The 16,563-nt window shown below is 43.7% G+C and overlaps 1 protein-coding gene across 14 annotated transcripts in view; it reads left to right on the top strand.

Moving 5' to 3' along the window:
• gramd1ba (GRAM domain containing 1Ba) overlaps nucleotides 1-16,563 on the top strand; it is a 63,938-nt gene extending 47,375 nt beyond the window's left edge. For 5 of the 14 annotated variants that reach the window (XM_027015433.2, XM_027015429.2, XM_027015432.2 and 2 more), the window contains 17 exons: nucleotides 1,138-1,158; nucleotides 5,000-5,084; nucleotides 5,417-5,520; nucleotides 5,814-5,909; nucleotides 6,479-6,559; nucleotides 6,877-6,992; nucleotides 7,325-7,487; nucleotides 7,590-7,770; nucleotides 8,524-8,667; nucleotides 9,391-9,509; nucleotides 9,594-9,736; nucleotides 10,741-10,844; nucleotides 11,162-11,365; nucleotides 11,659-11,749; nucleotides 12,373-12,384; nucleotides 12,556-12,663; nucleotides 13,322-13,709. In XM_027015433.2, coding sequence (XP_026871234.2) covers nucleotides 1,138-1,158; nucleotides 5,000-5,084; nucleotides 5,417-5,520; nucleotides 5,814-5,909; nucleotides 6,479-6,559; nucleotides 6,877-6,992; nucleotides 7,325-7,487; nucleotides 7,590-7,770; nucleotides 8,524-8,667; nucleotides 9,391-9,509; nucleotides 9,594-9,736; nucleotides 10,741-10,844; nucleotides 11,162-11,365; nucleotides 11,659-11,749; nucleotides 12,373-12,384; nucleotides 12,556-12,663; nucleotides 13,322-13,538 — 1,989 coding nt within the window. In that variant the 3' untranslated portion in view covers nucleotides 13,539-13,709. Of the gene's footprint in view, nucleotides 1-1,137; nucleotides 1,159-3,048; nucleotides 4,335-4,999; nucleotides 5,085-5,416; nucleotides 5,521-5,813; nucleotides 5,910-6,478; nucleotides 6,560-6,876; nucleotides 6,993-7,324; nucleotides 7,488-7,589; nucleotides 7,771-8,523; nucleotides 8,668-9,390; nucleotides 9,510-9,593; nucleotides 9,737-10,740; nucleotides 10,845-11,161; nucleotides 11,366-11,658; nucleotides 11,750-12,372; nucleotides 12,385-12,555; nucleotides 12,664-13,321 lie in introns of those variants that run through there. The other 9 variants (XM_027015425.2, XM_027015436.2, XM_035535557.1 and 6 more) reach the window with 5 other exon arrangements.

The raw sequence follows: 16,563 nt of genomic DNA, 5'->3' as shown, positions 1-16,563 counted from the left end.
ATGTAGAAACATGTACTTCATAAAAAACAGTCGGATGGCTTTTTTTTTGACAATACATTTATATATAGACAGATCACAAAAGATGTTAGATTGACAATTGTTTTCGTTTGCCATTCATTTGATTTTCTCATTTGACTTTTTGCTTTGAATATCTTTCTCACCAGTGTAGCAGGCTTAACCTGATTAAACTAAGCTGTTCGTTTTTGTTTCATTTGCCCCTGAACCAGTGATACTCAGGGCGATTGCCCCTTAGCCAGCTGCAGGAGAGTGTACTTGGCCCTTTCGTGACAGTTCCTAGGTCCTCTCCTGCATTATGTGGAGACTCAGAAGCTGCTCTGCTTTACTGCTCTCGTTCTTGGTAGATTTCATGTGCAGCTGTGGCATCACCATGTGATGCAGGCATGAGTCTTGCTTATTTGTTTTAGCTCCCCAGAGAAAAGGGGGAGGTGGTCTCACATGGGCAAAGGGAAGGGATTCAGCCATTGGGGTGCAGTTCCTGGTTTGCTCCGTTTCCTAAATGCTGCAATAACACACAAAGATAGTTTGACGGTAGCGTTTCTGCTGCAATTTAGGGGAAAGTGTGCCCCTTAGTGGTAGCTTGGCATATGAGCAATATCCTACCTACAGATAGTCTACAGCTAAGGCAAGACAGAGCTACTGTGCTACAGCAACCTTTCACTTAATGAGCCTTGCCTATAAATGTGTCATCCCTTGTGTTAACCCTTTTGCCCAAATGGGTAAATAGCCCAAACTCGTGCTATTAATTTTTACGACTGCTGCGGATATTTGGCTTATTTATGCATATTTGGGGGATATGGTATTGATGAGAGAGAGAGAGAGAGAGAGAGAGAGAGAGAGAGAGAGAGAGAGAGTGTGTGTGTGTGTTTATTATGCTACATAATACTATTGATACTGTACATTTTTAATGTAATATTTTAGAGTATTTTGAATAATTACTTACTGTTGTTCTAACTTGAATATACAGGTATATCTGCAGATTTGAAGCATTGTCCTGTGACATGATTAGTCTGGTGAATAGGTGATGTGCTGAGCAGTTTAACACTTTCCTCTCTGTCTGATAATTGTGTTTGCTTTGTCTCTTTTTCCTTCTCTCTGTGTCGGACTACCAAAAAACAGAAGAGTCAAAGCTGGTACAATGTAAGTCATGCTCTTATGCTCTTCTGCTTTGTGTTTTTTTTGGGGGGGGTGTGGGGGGGGCATTTGTGTGGGGAGTTGTTTATTTATGTTATTTAGTCTAATGCTTTTTGTTTAGGCTTTTCTTTGGGATTCTGGAATAACTGACTTTGAAGGTAAAACATTTTAATATTTGGAGTATATAATATTGTGTCAGTTATTTTTACATTTTTTGGCATTGCTTCTCTGTGAATAGTATTCTGAAGTGTTTTCTGGTTTGGGTCTACATTTTCAAAGCCAGATGGAATGTGTTGAAATCTTCACAGTTCTCACGCCCACTGTATTTTTGACCGGTTAGCATTGCCCACTTACACTTTTCCCATGAGAAATATGGAGGTTTGCGTTTCAGGCACACAATGGCTGTTAAGGGGGAGCATAGACATGGCCTCTCAGTCTCAGCTCTGACTCATACAACGAGCAACAGAAAACAAGCCGTTCACAGTGGAAAACAGGACGACCACACAACAGAGGACATGAAGACAAGCTGTTCACAGTGGAAAACAGGACCACCGCACAAGAGAGGACATGAAAACAAGGCATTCACAGTGGAAAACAGGACGACCACACAACAGAGAACATGAAGACAAGCTGTTCACAGTGGAAAACAGGACCACCGCACAAGAGAGGACATGAAGACAAGCCGTTCACAGTGGAATACAGGACCACCACACAACAGAGGACATGAAGACAAGCCGTTCACCGTTCGCAGTTCTCATGGAGGTTTCTGACATAGCTGACTGCTATGGGATCATTAGGTCTTAACACAGCCACATTCGTTGTATCTTTTTTGATTCCTTGCCTCTGTCATTAGGACTGTCAGTGTATGTCCTCTTTTTGAAGAGCTTCATCAGGAAACGTCATCAGGCAGTAGTACTCTGGTTTGATAATGGCTTGTGTTATCTCTACAGCAATAAAGAGCAGCAAAAAAAGTATAGTAGCATTAATGCATAATATCACATTAATGACATAATAGCACATTAATGCATAATATCACATTAATGACATATCACATTAATGCCATAATAGCACATTAATGACATAATAGCACATTAATGACATAATAGCACAGGCTGGGTGAGATGGAAGCTTTGGTTGAGTTGGTTTGATTGGGCTGCCTTACTGAAGAATCTGTTTCAGTTTTAAGTATTTTGACTGCATTGGTTTAGTCAGGAGTGAGAACATGGTTTGCCTTAACGTCATCTATTTTCATCAAGCGCACTGCGAAGGTCAAGACCTTAAGAGCAGTGGCAGACAAACCAATTGCATTCTTCCAGTACCAACAGATGGCCATTCGTCCAACTGCGTGAGAAGGCAAATCCAAACGTAACCTGAATCAGTACTGGTCAGCTAATTTATCCTTATTTCACTGCATATTACTTCTGCTCTCGGCAATGTAGCATATGAGAGGCGCTGCATGGCTGTTTGCTCTGTGACTGTGAGGCAGATGGTTTTGCTGGGAATGGGAAAGGGAGTGAGAGAGAGAGAGAGAGAGAGAGAGAGAGAGAGAAAGAAAGAGAGAGCGAGAGAAGTGATTCACCTCTTTGGCATGAACCTCTCCTAGATCCCTTCCTCCCGGACAAAGGTTTACCATAGTTCCTTCACCTTGGTGGGGGGCGGAGGGTGGAAGGGTGGTAAGTCCTTGGACATGCTAAAATGTTTAGGGTGCGAAATTGTTGCTTCCTGCACTCCTGCCTCACCAGCCTGAGAGATTCGAGGTATTGACCATCACTGCCTTTCTCTAGATGAGGGAAGGGGGGGCTACCAGCAAAACAAGGATCAGAATTTGCAAAACTGGACTGTTGAGCGGCTACATCAAAAATCCCCACAGCCCTCCAGTCTCAAGGTATGAGTCTCTGTGCTTGGAGCAGAGAACACACATGGAGGAGGCCCGCCGTGCTTCTGCCCCGCCCTCTTGCTCTGCTGTACTTCTTATTGGTTCATCTGGCGACCAGCCCCCCCCCCTTTTTTTTCCTTGCCTTCTACACACAAACATTCCTGCACTCACTCCTCCTGCCTTGCTGTACTCCACGGTTGTTTTCTAGGAAGTCTGAGAGTGCCCAAGGCAGAGCTGCCGTTTCATCTGGCGTAATGGACCTAGTGGACGTAGTAGTTCGCTTCAGCACGGAGCAGTGGCCTATGCTTGCAGCTTGTTCATTCTTAGTCTAATTTCTCAATCTGTGGGAATACAGCGTGACGTTTCCCTTTCATTTAACTGAAGTGCTCTTTTATTTCATAAGGAATTTGCTACAGTTTTAACTGGTGCATTTAACCATGTTTATTTTGGTTAGCTGGTTTGGAGTCTTCTGGAGGGACAGCTTCCTCACGCACTCAAGTTTGGTTTCTTTAATCTGTGATTGATACAGGTGCAGTGTTCGCACATGGATATTTCAGACTGACTTAAGTTGGATTCGCTGTATCCAACATTTTGAGAATACGGACTGCTACAGTGTATTCTCAGAGGAGCCACCTACAAGCATTTTAAACAGTTGCTCATATCGTCCTTTTGAAAGGATTACGAGTGGAAGCCTGCGGAAGTGTTTCTGAAATTTGATGGAGAAAAGCACTATGCTCATGAAACAACAGCTGAGGGAAATGTTCCCATTTAGAGTGTGTCTTGCATTATGTCCCAGTGAAATATGAACACTTGGAGAATTAACTGAGTGTGTTTTCTCACACGCTATTTCAAATCTCTCATGCAGACATGCTCAGCTCATAGCTTGGGGAAAGATTTGGTGGCAGAGCTCTCCCTGTGAGTCGCTGAGTTTGAGGCAACGATATCTGCTTTGTTTATGTACGATGTGAGGTGTGTATTTTCTTTTCACTTTAAAACAAGTTCCAATAAACTACTGTGGAGCAGCAGGGGACTGCTTGCCCTGGCCAAGCGATGATGAATGGCATTTAGGCAGAGAGTGGAGGTTGCCCTCGGTCAGCTGAGAGCTAGACTGTGCTCATGAGGCTGGGGCTTCATTCATCAACCAGAAGGAGTTCTACTCCAGGAAGAGACACCTCTGACCCTGCCAAAAGCAGTCTGCATGGAGACTGAGACTGACTCACTGTCTGACTGGGAGTCGATACTGGACCCTGAAGGACACCAGTATCTTTGGACTCACTGGGAATGGGAGTTTGAGAGAGTTCCTGCAGTAAGTGGTCACTGGAAAGCGAGGGCTGGAGTCCTGCTCCACTGTTTTGTATTGATGTTCAGAACTCTGCAGGCTCTTAATGAGGAGCAGCTATTTCTTTTTATATTCTTTTGTTTGTGATTGTTTTTTTTAATCCTTTATTTCTTCCTTTGGGGTTTGCATTTCCCAGCAAACAAAGCACACATTTTCAAAGCACTGCCTGCGATTTTCTAGAAGACTATACCCAGTAAATCAAAGTCAGATACTTGATGATTTCAGTGAGTGTAACACATCAAATGAGTACAGAATGAATCCCAAGAATTTGTCTGGTCAGATTCATTTCCAGGTATTCATGTTCCTATCCTGGGGGTGTGCTGGTAAATCCCATACATTCCAGATGTTTGCCAAGATGTAGAATTACAATAATTTCCTCAGATATCCAGTATGAAACCATTGCAGTGTACACTAGCTTCATTCGCCTGACATTCTTGCCTAAGGGTTTGCCCAGTGCAGGCCAAAGGAATGCACTGTTTTTCTTTCCCACCACATGTTTTGGGCCCTGCGGTCAGTGCTGCATTTAACAGGACAGATAAGAAATGAGGCTTCCATCAAAACAAATGCACTTAGCCTTCCTCTTCTATTCAGGGCTCCTGTATGAGTGTTTGTGTTTTGTCCTGTTGCTAAAGGTCCTGAGCCCCACATACAAGCAGCGCAATGAGGACTTCAGGAAGCTCTTCAAGCAGCTGCCCGACTCAGAGCGCCTCATTGTGGGTAAGTGGGAGAGGAGATGAACCCCATGACTAACAGCAGTTATGATTAAAGATATGGTGGAGAGATATCTAAGCATCCTGGAAATGGCACTGTGTTAACATTTATGTGTCCTCAGTTTGTCCAGAATATTTGCATGTTTTATTCTATTACTTTAACGGGCCATTCAGAATAAACTGTTTCACATTCTTTGGTTATGCAGTGCACTTTTCACAGATAGTAAGTGTTTTGGCAGATCACACCACATGCGTTTGTGTTGGCAGTAGTAGCATGTGTAATGACCTAAGTGGCCTCTGCCTGTTGACCTCTGCCCTTTGTCTTCCCTTCCCTGACAGATTACTCATGTGCCCTGCAGAAAGATATCCTTCTCCAGGGTCGCCTCTACCTCTCTGAAAACTGGATCTGTTTCTATAGCAACATCTTCCGCTGGGAAACACTGGTACTTAGTAGTTTGACCTCATTACTTCTCCTCTGTTCTCTAGTACATTGTCTCAGTGCTACAAAAAGGATACGTTGTCTTGTCAAAGCAGTTTGTTTAATATTGTTTTCTCTGGACAATCTATTCTTGTCTTGTGTGCTAGATTGACTCTTCCTGTGTACGTGTGTGCGTGCGTGCGTGTGTGTGTGTGTGTGTGTGTGTTTGTGTGTGTGTTTGTGTGTGTGTGTGTGTGTGTGTGTGTGTGTGTGTGTGTGTGTGTGTGTGTGTGTGTGTGTGTGTTGGTGTTTGTGCAGCTAACAGTGCGGCTGAAGGATGTCTGTTCCATGACGAAGGAGAAAACAGCACGCCTCATCCCCAATGCCATCCAGCTCTGCACAGACAGCGAAAAGGTCCACTACACTGCTAACACTACACTACACACTATACTACACTACAGTGAGAGGGTCCACAACACTGCTAACACTACACTTCAGACAGCGCGAAGTTCCATTACACTGCTAGCACTAAACTACAGACAGAGAGAAGGTCTACTACACTGCTGACACTACACTATACTACAGACAGTGAGAAGGTCCACTACACGGCTAACACTACACTACACAATATACTACACTACAGACAGTGAGAAGGTCCACAACAGTGCTAACACAACACTAAACTACAGACAGTGAGAAGGTCCACTACACTGCTAACACTACACTACACTTCACACAGTGAGAAGGTCCACTACACTGCTAACACTACACTACAGACAGTGAGAAAGTCCACTACACTGCTAGCACTACACTACAGACAGCAAGAAGGTCCACTACGCTGCTAACACTACACTTACAGACAGAGAGAAGGCCCACTACACTGCTAACACTAGCGCTGTATGCTAACATGCTAAACCCTAGCATGCTGACCACTACTCTCATCTGGCCTGATCTTTAATGTCATGGTGCGTCTTCATCTGCAGCACTTCTTTACCTCATTCGGCGCACGGGACCGGACATACATGATGATGTTCCGCCTGTGGCAGAACGCACTCCTGGACAAGGTTAGACCCAGCCCGTGTCGGCAGCACACGAAAAACACCACAAGAGTCCTTTGGCATCACTCAGCATTTGGGTTAACGTTCTGTGTCTGACCACTGGGGAAGTTGAAATAACACTTAGTGTTCAATTGCTGGACTTAGTTGAACATTGCAGGGATTCGTTTAACACTGAGTATGTTAATTTCGCACATAGGATTTTGACATGTACCAGCTCCCACTGTGATTTCTCCATGTCTCAAACTCATGGACTGGGGCTGAATTGACAGTGACATAGAAGGCGGCGGTACCAACCCTTTTCTTCTCCCCTTCTTCCTGCATAGCCGCTGTGCCCGAAAGAGCTCTGGCACTTTGTCCACCAGTGCTACGGGAATGAGTTGGGCTTGACGAGTGATGATGAGGATTATGTGCCTCCGGATGACGACTTCAACACCATGGGGTGAGTTTTGCCTCCTTCCACATATGCAAGATCATCAAAATGTGAACCATCCTTCATACATGGCGTCTCAGTATGCATATCACATATATGTGTGTATGTATCAGCCTTGAAAACAGCATCTGTAGGAACGACTCAAACCAAATACCCACTGACGTCATATTTGCCTGTAAATTTGATCAACTACTCAGAACCGTCTTGCTCCCAATGACCTCAGGGAACCGAAGTCCATCCATCGTGTCCTCCTGTCCGATCGTTATGTGTACGGGAGTGCCCGCCCCCCTTCCCGAGCTAGTAATCTTGACCTCCAGCTGTTGCCCCTCCCCCTGGTGCAGATACTGTGAGGAGATGCCGGCCGAAGACAATGAGGTGAATGATTCCTGCCCCAAGAGCTCCGAGGCCAAGGCAGATGGCAGCCCCCAGCCACCACTGAAGTCCTTCACCAGCAATAACATCCCATCCATGGGCATCAGCGGAATACCAGACAAAGCCGATCACGTAACTCATCATTATAAATGATTTACACCACTGATAATGAGAGATAAGGAGTATATCTACTAAAGGGGCAAACGGGCGTGATCCGTATCGGTTGTCTTTTAGTACAACGAGCCCCCTGAGGAGGAATTTGCTGGCACGCTTCCTGAGGATCTCCTTGCCCTGCCCCTGCCAGACAGCAAGCTGTCTGAGTCCAGCCCCCTGGTGCCCTCAGACTCCATCGACTTCAATGACAACGAGGATGTCCCCACCGAGCTCAGCGACTCGTCGGAAACGCATGATGAGGGTATCTTCATTCCCCCTTACTCATCGGACACACCCACAGCACACCCACAAACTGTACATAATTGTATTCACATACAGGAGCACACACAAAAACCATATATAATTGTATATGCATATGGGAGCACACCCACAAACTGTATATAACTGTATACACATATGGGAACACACCCATAAACCGTAAATGTCTGTATAAACATACATGAGCAAACCTTGTTCATGTACACATACGGGGGCACAGCCACAAACCCTGCTCATATATGCATACGGGAACACACCCACAAATCCTGCTCATATACATATACGAGAGCACACCCACAAACCTTGCTCATATACACATATGGGAGCACAGCCACAAACCCTGCTTGTATACACATACAGGAGCACAGCCACAAACCCTGCTTGTATACACATACAGGAGCACAGCCACAAACCCTGCTTGTATACACATACGGGAGCACAGCCACAAACCCTGCTCGTATACACATACGGGAGCACACCCACAAACCCTGCTCGTATACACATACGGGAGCACACCCACAAACCCTGCTCGTATACACATACGGGAGCACAGCCACAAACCCTGCTTGTATACACATACGGGAGCACAGCCACAAACCTGTATCCACTGTTACCACACCGAACTCTGCAGCTGTCACTTTATCATGTCACTCTTTTTACTGTCGTGACGCTGACGTCTGGTTCCTGGCAGTCTGAACTCCACCGTCACCGGCCTCTCTCTGTGCTCTTTCATCAGGAGAAGTCCAAGCGTTCCACGAGGATCTGAGCGGGAAGCAGTACATCAATGAGGTCTACAAGCTCAGCGTGGACAAGCTGCATGAGCTGCTCTTCGCCGAGTCGCAGTTCATGAGGGACTTCCTGGAGCTGCGGCGCTTCTCTGGTTAGCGGCAGCCCACTGCGAAAATAAGAATGAAAACATTTCAGACGTAGTCAATAAATCTAACATTTAGCATTAGGATATTATTATAACACTTGTATAATTATGTAATCTATTTCTAGACATTTTGCTAATATAAATGCTGTAGTAAGTAAAATGATCTTAATGTATTTGCAAATAATTTTGCTTCCTCAAAGCAGTTATTTGGTAAAGGTAGCAACATTATTTGCCATTGTGGTCAATTAATTTAAATTGTTTAATTGACAAAATTATAGAAAATTATTAGAAATAGGTTGGAAATAATCATACAGTAAATACAGGAAATAATCATACAGTAATTTTATGGCAGAGAAATATTAGTTGCACATTCAAGATGTTTTCACTTCACTAAAATATCATTTTTGCACTGTAGAATAGTGTTAGTATTCCTAAGCAAGCCAAACTAATTGTCATGCATACATGACTGAATTGCTGTTTTCACTAAGCATTGGGACAAACACATCACAAATCACTTTCTTCTCCCTGTATACTGAGAATCACAAATATCATTATTTGCCAGGCATATTGACAAAGGAATTAGATATCTCTTTCACCTCTAAGCATATACATATGTTTTCCTTGGTGGGGATTTTCTCATTCTCCTTTTCTCTAGTTTCTTTTGATCCTCTTTGATCCTCTTTCCTTTTTCCTTTGATATTTCGGTCATCTCCAACTTCCTCTTCCCAGACGTGGTTTATCGGCCCTGGAAGAGGGAGGAGTCCGGGAACCAGACCAGGGAGATCATGTACACCATCACCCTCTCAAACCCTCTGGCTCCAAAGACCGCTACAGTCACGGAAACCCAGGTGGCCAGCTGCCTCCAAACTCCTTGGGTAATTCATTATAGAGGCTGGCTTGCTTACATGCGCTTTCATGTCTTCATGCTGCAGACACTGTACAAGGCCAGTCAGGAGAGGGAGTGCTACATCATCGACGCAGAGGTGATCACTCACGACGTGCCCTACCATGACTATTTCTACACGCTGAACCGCTACATGCTCACCCGCGTGGCCAAGAACAAGTGCAGACTCAGGTGAGCCTAGAGATGCAGATATGAACCTCAGCCATCATTCAGGCATGATGACATGTTCCTAAAGGTGCGTCCCGTGGGGTGTCCACTGAGACGTGTTCCTAAAGGCGCGTCCCGCGTGGAGTCCACTGAGACATGTTCCTAAAGGCGCGTTCAAAGTTCAAAAGTTCAAAGAGGCTTTATTGTTATTTCAGCTATATACAAGTACACAACAAAAACAAGACAATGTTCCTCCAGGACCATGGTGCAACACAAAACAACAGACAACATGCTACACAAGTGCAAACAATCCAGTATAGTGCAAAATGTCATAAACATTAAATAAACAATAATAAATACAGGACAGGACAAATACAAAATGAGTAGACAGTGCAATTATTTAATCCAGTACACACTACTGGGAATATGTAAAGTGAGTTCTGCATAGGAGTCATTGACATGCTATACTGAACATAGCAGTCACCAGTAGCAGCCAGAACAGTTAAGAGTACAGTGCTGGTTTAGTACAGTACTCTAGCAGCAAGTAGGATAATGTGCAAGACTGCAACAGGAGTGCATAGTTTATTTGTGTGAGGTTTGACTTCAGCACTAGTCTGATGCAAAACAATGTGTGTATGGATATGTATGTGTGTGTGTGTGTGTGTGTTTGTGTGTGTGTGTGAGTGTGTGTGTGTGTGAGTGACTGTATAAGCGTGGGTGTGTATAAAGTGCCCATTTTTGGAATCTGAATTGGGATTGGAGTTAGCCAGAGTTCAGGAGTCAAATGGCTTCTGGGAAGTAGCTGTTGCACAGTCTGGAGGTGTGGGTTTCACAATGTTGGTGGTTTTACAGCTGCAGCGTCCTATGTGTTGTCCACTGAGGCATGTACATAAAGTCGCATCCTGGAGGGTGTCCACTGAGACATGTTCCTAAAGGCACGTCTTTTGTGGTGTCCACTGAGGCATGTTCCTAAAGGTGTGTCCCACAGGGTGTCCACTGAGACATGTTCTTAACGGTGCGTCCTGCAGGGTGTCCACTGAGCTGTGCTACAGGAAGCAGCCGTGGGGGCTGGTCAAGGGCTTCATCGAGAGAAACTTCTGGAGCGGCCTGGATGAATATTTTAGACATTTAGGTGAGTGTGGATAGTTTAATCATGAGGAACGTAGTCAGTCCCTCTCTAATGGTACATACAGAAGAAATCTACACACACACACACACACACACACACAATGTGTGTATATATATATATATATGTTTTTCAAATGCTATCAGTTTAAATAGGCCTGTTTCTGACACAAATGTCTGTGTGTATGGGTCCATCCCTGCGTGCATGTGGAAATGAATGTTTGTGTGTGCATATGTTTGTGTGTGTGATTCTGCATGTGCACATATGTGTGTATGTGTGTGCGATGTGCATGTGTATGTGTATGCAATCATGAACGTGTGCAGAGCTGGAGCTGGCTAAGGCGGAGACAGCTCTAACGGAGCCACATAGGCAGTCCCCGAAAGCCAAAGGCATGCGTTCGGCCCCGGTACGGCGGCGGAAGAGACCTACCGTGCACCTGAGGCCCCAGCACCTGGACGAGGCCCTGAGCCCTGTCACCACCCCCGAGGATGAGGAGGGGGTCATCCACCGTATCAAACACGTGGCAGGTGTGCCAGCACCTCAGCAAATCACCGACCACAGCAGTTCAGCCAAAGCACCTGAACTGTATATACTAGGAAATACTGGAGGCTACATATTCTGACACTACTGTTGGCACTATATATACATACTTTTGTGTTCACTTATAATTTTCTAGACCATTTATTTCAATCTAAACTATATTAATGTTCAATATCCCAAGACTAATATACAATCCTTCAGTCGCAAAGTTGTGACGATGACACTTTTTCCCTGATGTCATAATTCCTGACTCCCATGCTCCCTGTGTTCACCTCCGTAGGATCCACCCAGACACGGCATCTGCCTGACCCTGGCTCCGGTGGCCTTTCCCTGTACAGTGTATCCAGGCTGCTGGTCATAAGCAGCTTCGTGTGAGTCTCCCTCGCCCAGAGGCAGGGTGCCCATCCACCCCTTGAAGCTTGTTGTTATAGGACATTTATCCTTCATCACTGTGTTTGGTTGTGGTCACTTGTCGTTTTTAATCATGTGGACACTTTGCATAATGATAACTCGGGCATTGAGTAAATACAGCTTAGTGAGAGACAGAGGCAAATCCAATGTCCTAGATCAGGGTCTGGGAAGGTTACAACAATGTAGTGTATTCCCTGCTTCTATACACCCACATCAGTCTATAACTGGCATAGGGCTTAAGTGTCTTAAAACGTAGCGTCCTTCCAGGACTAGCTAGAAAGTGATCCTCCTTATGCCTTTTTTTAACACAGATATATTGCTTTACTTTCACTGATCATGTTCATCTCATTGCAGTATTCATCTTGTCTGTCTCAACCCTGAAAAGGACATTATGCTGTGTTAGTTCTGGTGTAGAAGGTAGCTGCAGAATGTCATTTAGTCCAGTATATTTCAACCCTGTTTACATCACTTCTCAAGTATAAAGCTTTAGGCTTTTATTAGTAAGTGAGGGGAAACATCTGTCCTTGTTTTTCTTTGGTTTCACATGTCTCTTTCTCTTCCTTGTCTTCATTGCATTCTGTAGGATCTGTGTAAGGTATAAAACATTTTTTATATAGCTATGGCTGTACTAGCATGTTAACACTAGGGGGCAGCAAAGCCAAGCATATCATAATGGGCAAGGCTGACATGTTTCCATGTGATAACACTGAGCCCTGTGCTGTGGTGGGAAAGTGACTGGTGCGTCTGCCATGTTGTTTTTTGGCAGCCTGGTGTTGCTGGTTTTCCTGAACATGATGCTGTTCTATAAGCTGTGGATGCTGGAATATACCACTCAGAACTTAGCATCACTGCAAGGCCCCAGACCTGGTGAGAGGTATGACCCTAGAAGATCTCAGACCTAAGGCTGCCATTATGGACTTTTCAGCTAAATCAGTATTTAGTAGTATTGATAACTTTAATGATGACTTTAATCATTCAAGCAGTGTGGTAGTGCAGGGATGCTCAACCTTACCCACCTCATGGTCCCCAAGAAAACAAAATTCAACTTTTTTCCCCCCTTTTCTTAAGAAGCTTCACCATTATTAGTTAGCTCATTGTCTGCATTAGGTGCCTGAGGCTTCACTGACTCAAACTGATGACGTTTAATTTGCCTTGGGTTACTTTAGTGATGTTTTTATTTGAGCATTTCTGTAAATGTTTATAGTTTGAACACAATTGATTTTTCAATTTTTATACTAAATACATTTTTTCCCTTATACTTTTATAATTTAAAATGGCACAAACGGCCCACTATGGACTACTGCGTTCCCCTGAGGATAGTCCTCACGGCCCACTGGTTGTCCAAAGCCCACAGGTTGAGAAGCCCTGGTGTAGCGGACTTAATTTATAAACATTACATTGCGCACAGTCTATACTAGTATAGCCATAACTGCGTGCGTGTGTGTGTGTATGTTTTGTGTGTTTGTGTGCTTATGTATGATTGTGTGTGTGCCTGCACTTGTTTTTATTTATTTATTTATTTATTTTTACAGTAAACTACCACAAACCCAGATAGAATGGGCTCAGCTTCTGGAGTCACAACAGCGTTACCATGACAAAGAACTGGAGAAGTGGCGGGAGATAATCAAGTCATCTGTACTGTTGTTAGATGAGGTAAATCCCACAAAATCCAAGCAGGATTCTGTTGTCCGCGCAGACCCAAACAGCGCAGGGACCCGCAGATGGCCTCGTAAAATTGCTGCTAGCTGAACAAGAATGGGTACCATCACAGAACACTGTTTTAACCTTCCTCTGATTAAAATGGCTTAAGTTGCATTTGCATGCTTACAGATGAGAGACTCTTTAATGAACCTCCAGAAGGGAATCGGCATTAGAGACTACAGCTCCAAGGCAGAGGAGAAAAGAAGTCGCTACCATTGACGTACACTGATTTCCACCGAACGGACACCTCATGCAGTAGGAATCAGAGTGCCCACGTTCCCATTAAAGAGCTGAGCAGGGCTTGGATGTGATGGGCGGGGTTTGGATGTGATGGGCAGGGCTGGGCGGGGCTGCGGTGGGCAGAGTCTCCTCTAACAGCACTGACTCCGGACCAGTAGGAGGAACCTCAGTAGGAGGAACCTCAGTGCTGAGGAACCTCAGCAGAGCTGTGACTGGCCTGCCTCCCCACACATCCCTACTTCTCCTTTGTGCTCCTTCCTTCTCATCTCTGTAATGATCAGCTGTGGCCTGATAAGCTGACTGGATAGAGGGAGATGACAACTGCATGCAGTTTGTCCCTCATGTGAAAATCTTTTACTATCAATCATGATTTATAACCCTACTAATCCTTCTATAACGCTGAAAAAAAAGAGCTGTTTCCGATTCATTCAGGATTGGTTGGTTGGTAAACGCACACATAGCCACATCCCAGCTGCAGAATCCCCTTTCCTAAGCCTCTTGGAATCTGGGACCAGGTTAAAATACCGACCTATAATCTTTAAGTGTTACTTGGAAACATGCACATTTATCGATATAAATAAGAGAATGTGGAATCAAAGTATATTAAAGAAATACACATGAAGATATATAATTTATATGTAGAGTTATATTTGTTGCCAGAGCTAATTTTTACCAGGCTTCCATGGAAAATTGGGGCTGGTACCCCAATAGCTTGTGCCATGGTGCTAATTATGCATATACATTCATTTTATGAGTACAGTTTTTGTCCATTTTTTCTCAGCCTATATGTATAGTAGCTACTTTGCTTAGTGGGACATTGTCTCCCCTAGTAAAAGGGAAAGGCCAGGTAGAGCAGTGAAAGCAGAACATGTCCATTATCTTCCTCAAACTATTCTCTATGGAATTTTGCACAGGATGTGTTCCCTGGTGCAGAGGACAACTCAGACCAATCGCACTCATTTTGTCACTTCTATTTTTTTCCCCTGTATATCAGTTGATGTTTCTTTCTTTTTGTGTTTTTAAACAGTATGCACCAAGCCTCTAGGCGATTCACGATTTTGCATTGCCAATTATTAGATGTCTCTGTTTTTATTTTTTCAGTATTCTGGGGTTTTAATGTTTTGTTGTTGTTGTTGTTGTTGTTATAACCATGAAAAATGTCAGTGGATGCCATGGCTCTTTGTCTGAGCCAGTGACTGAAACAAATGCTTAACTGTGACTCAGTGCTACCAGTATTTTGAATTTTTTTATTTATTTTTTGATAGAACATTCTGGAAGGAGCATGCTGTGAAGTTGCGCCTCACTTGTAGAGAAAGTTGTACACATGACTAAACTGTGAAGAAGAAAAAAAAAATGTGCTCAACAGTTAGGTCAAGAGAGCTTAAATTGGCTGACTGCTCAGTATTTTAGATACAGATTCTTGAATCTAAACAGGTTGTTTATTTCTAGTGTTAGAAACATGAAACATGAGCTTTAAGGTTAAAGGAATACTCCAGCATTTTGAGTCTAAGTTCTATCTAGCACATTTGAAGCATGGGGCTGATAATCACTGAGAACAGCTGAGACACCTTTCACTGAAAGGATTTTTCTGTTCTTTTCCAAGGAGAGGGAAACTTGTTAAAATATATCTAATATTTGGTAAAAGACTATGCTACAGGTGTGGGAATTTGGGAAAGATGCTGTAGTATTCCTTTAAAAAGACTGTTTCTTTAGTGACCCCTCTTTGTGCTGCAAGCAGGCATGATTGAGACCTCTTAACCACTGTATAAGTACCTTCCCATTTCAATACCCAATCATAAGACATTGCCAAACAGCCTTTAGGCTGCTATGAACATAACCTTATACTCAATTTATTTATCCAGCCTATAGGATCAGATTCCATTTAGTAATTAGTTATACTACCACAGTCTGATCAGTATTCTAGTTTCAGTGTATTATTAATGGACACCAGTAGTGTTCATTTTGCTAGATCCATTTTCATCATTTCCAGTGGTCTTGCCCTCTGTGACTGTTTTGTTTTCTTTCTTTGAGTTCTCATTTGTAAGTCCTGAGCCTTATTTATTCATTAGCATATTTGACCAACTATGACTTTCAAACTTTCTGATTTGTTGTGAAGTGACGAGTGCTCACAAAGTCTATGTAGTAATGCATCATTTTCATGGCTTGCAAATAGAGTGGACAGTGGGAAACTTCCTGTACAGTGAAAGGTGGCCTGGGGATAATGTGATGGCTGCTTTCCTGCCCATTCAGCAGGACACACATCTTCATCATACGCTTCTCAGAAAGAAACGAGTAGAACAGCAGCACACCATGACAATTCAGCTTAACCCCTGCTTGTCCATGGCCATTATATGTGGTGTGATTTGGAAACATGGAAGACTTTAACTTTTTTGCAATAACTACAGATGTTTGTCTCATTTGTTAGTACAAATCTTTGAAACCAATATGCAATTGCATTAATAGGCAATTCCTGGTCTTTTTTAGTGATGAGAGGAATTTAAAAAAAATAGCAGTAGGGACGCATAAAAGCCAGTGGTCAGAGTTCATCCACCACCAACCTTCGTACAAACCACACTCCTGCGCACATCTGTCTTCTATTCTTTCCATGCGAATGTACTTCCTGGATTCAGGACTAGCCTTAATTAAAACCAGTTTCCAGTGACATCGGGAACACCTGAGGTGGCAGAGGTCACAAATGCATATGATGTCAAGCTTGTGGAAGCCAGAGTGTCTCATCGCTTGGCACAGTCCTCTGGAGCTTTACTAAACTTTACCACAAAGCGACTGATAAAGGATGCAGTTGGCATTTTTAAATTATTATTTACAAATCAGG

This window comes from Electrophorus electricus, chromosome 17 (assembly GCF_013358815.1).
Source record: "Electrophorus electricus isolate fEleEle1 chromosome 17, fEleEle1.pri, whole genome shotgun sequence".
In the NCBI taxonomy this organism is placed as follows: domain Eukaryota; kingdom Metazoa; phylum Chordata; class Actinopteri; order Gymnotiformes; family Gymnotidae; genus Electrophorus; species Electrophorus electricus.
This window is presented reverse-complemented; position numbering and strand designations above follow the sequence as displayed.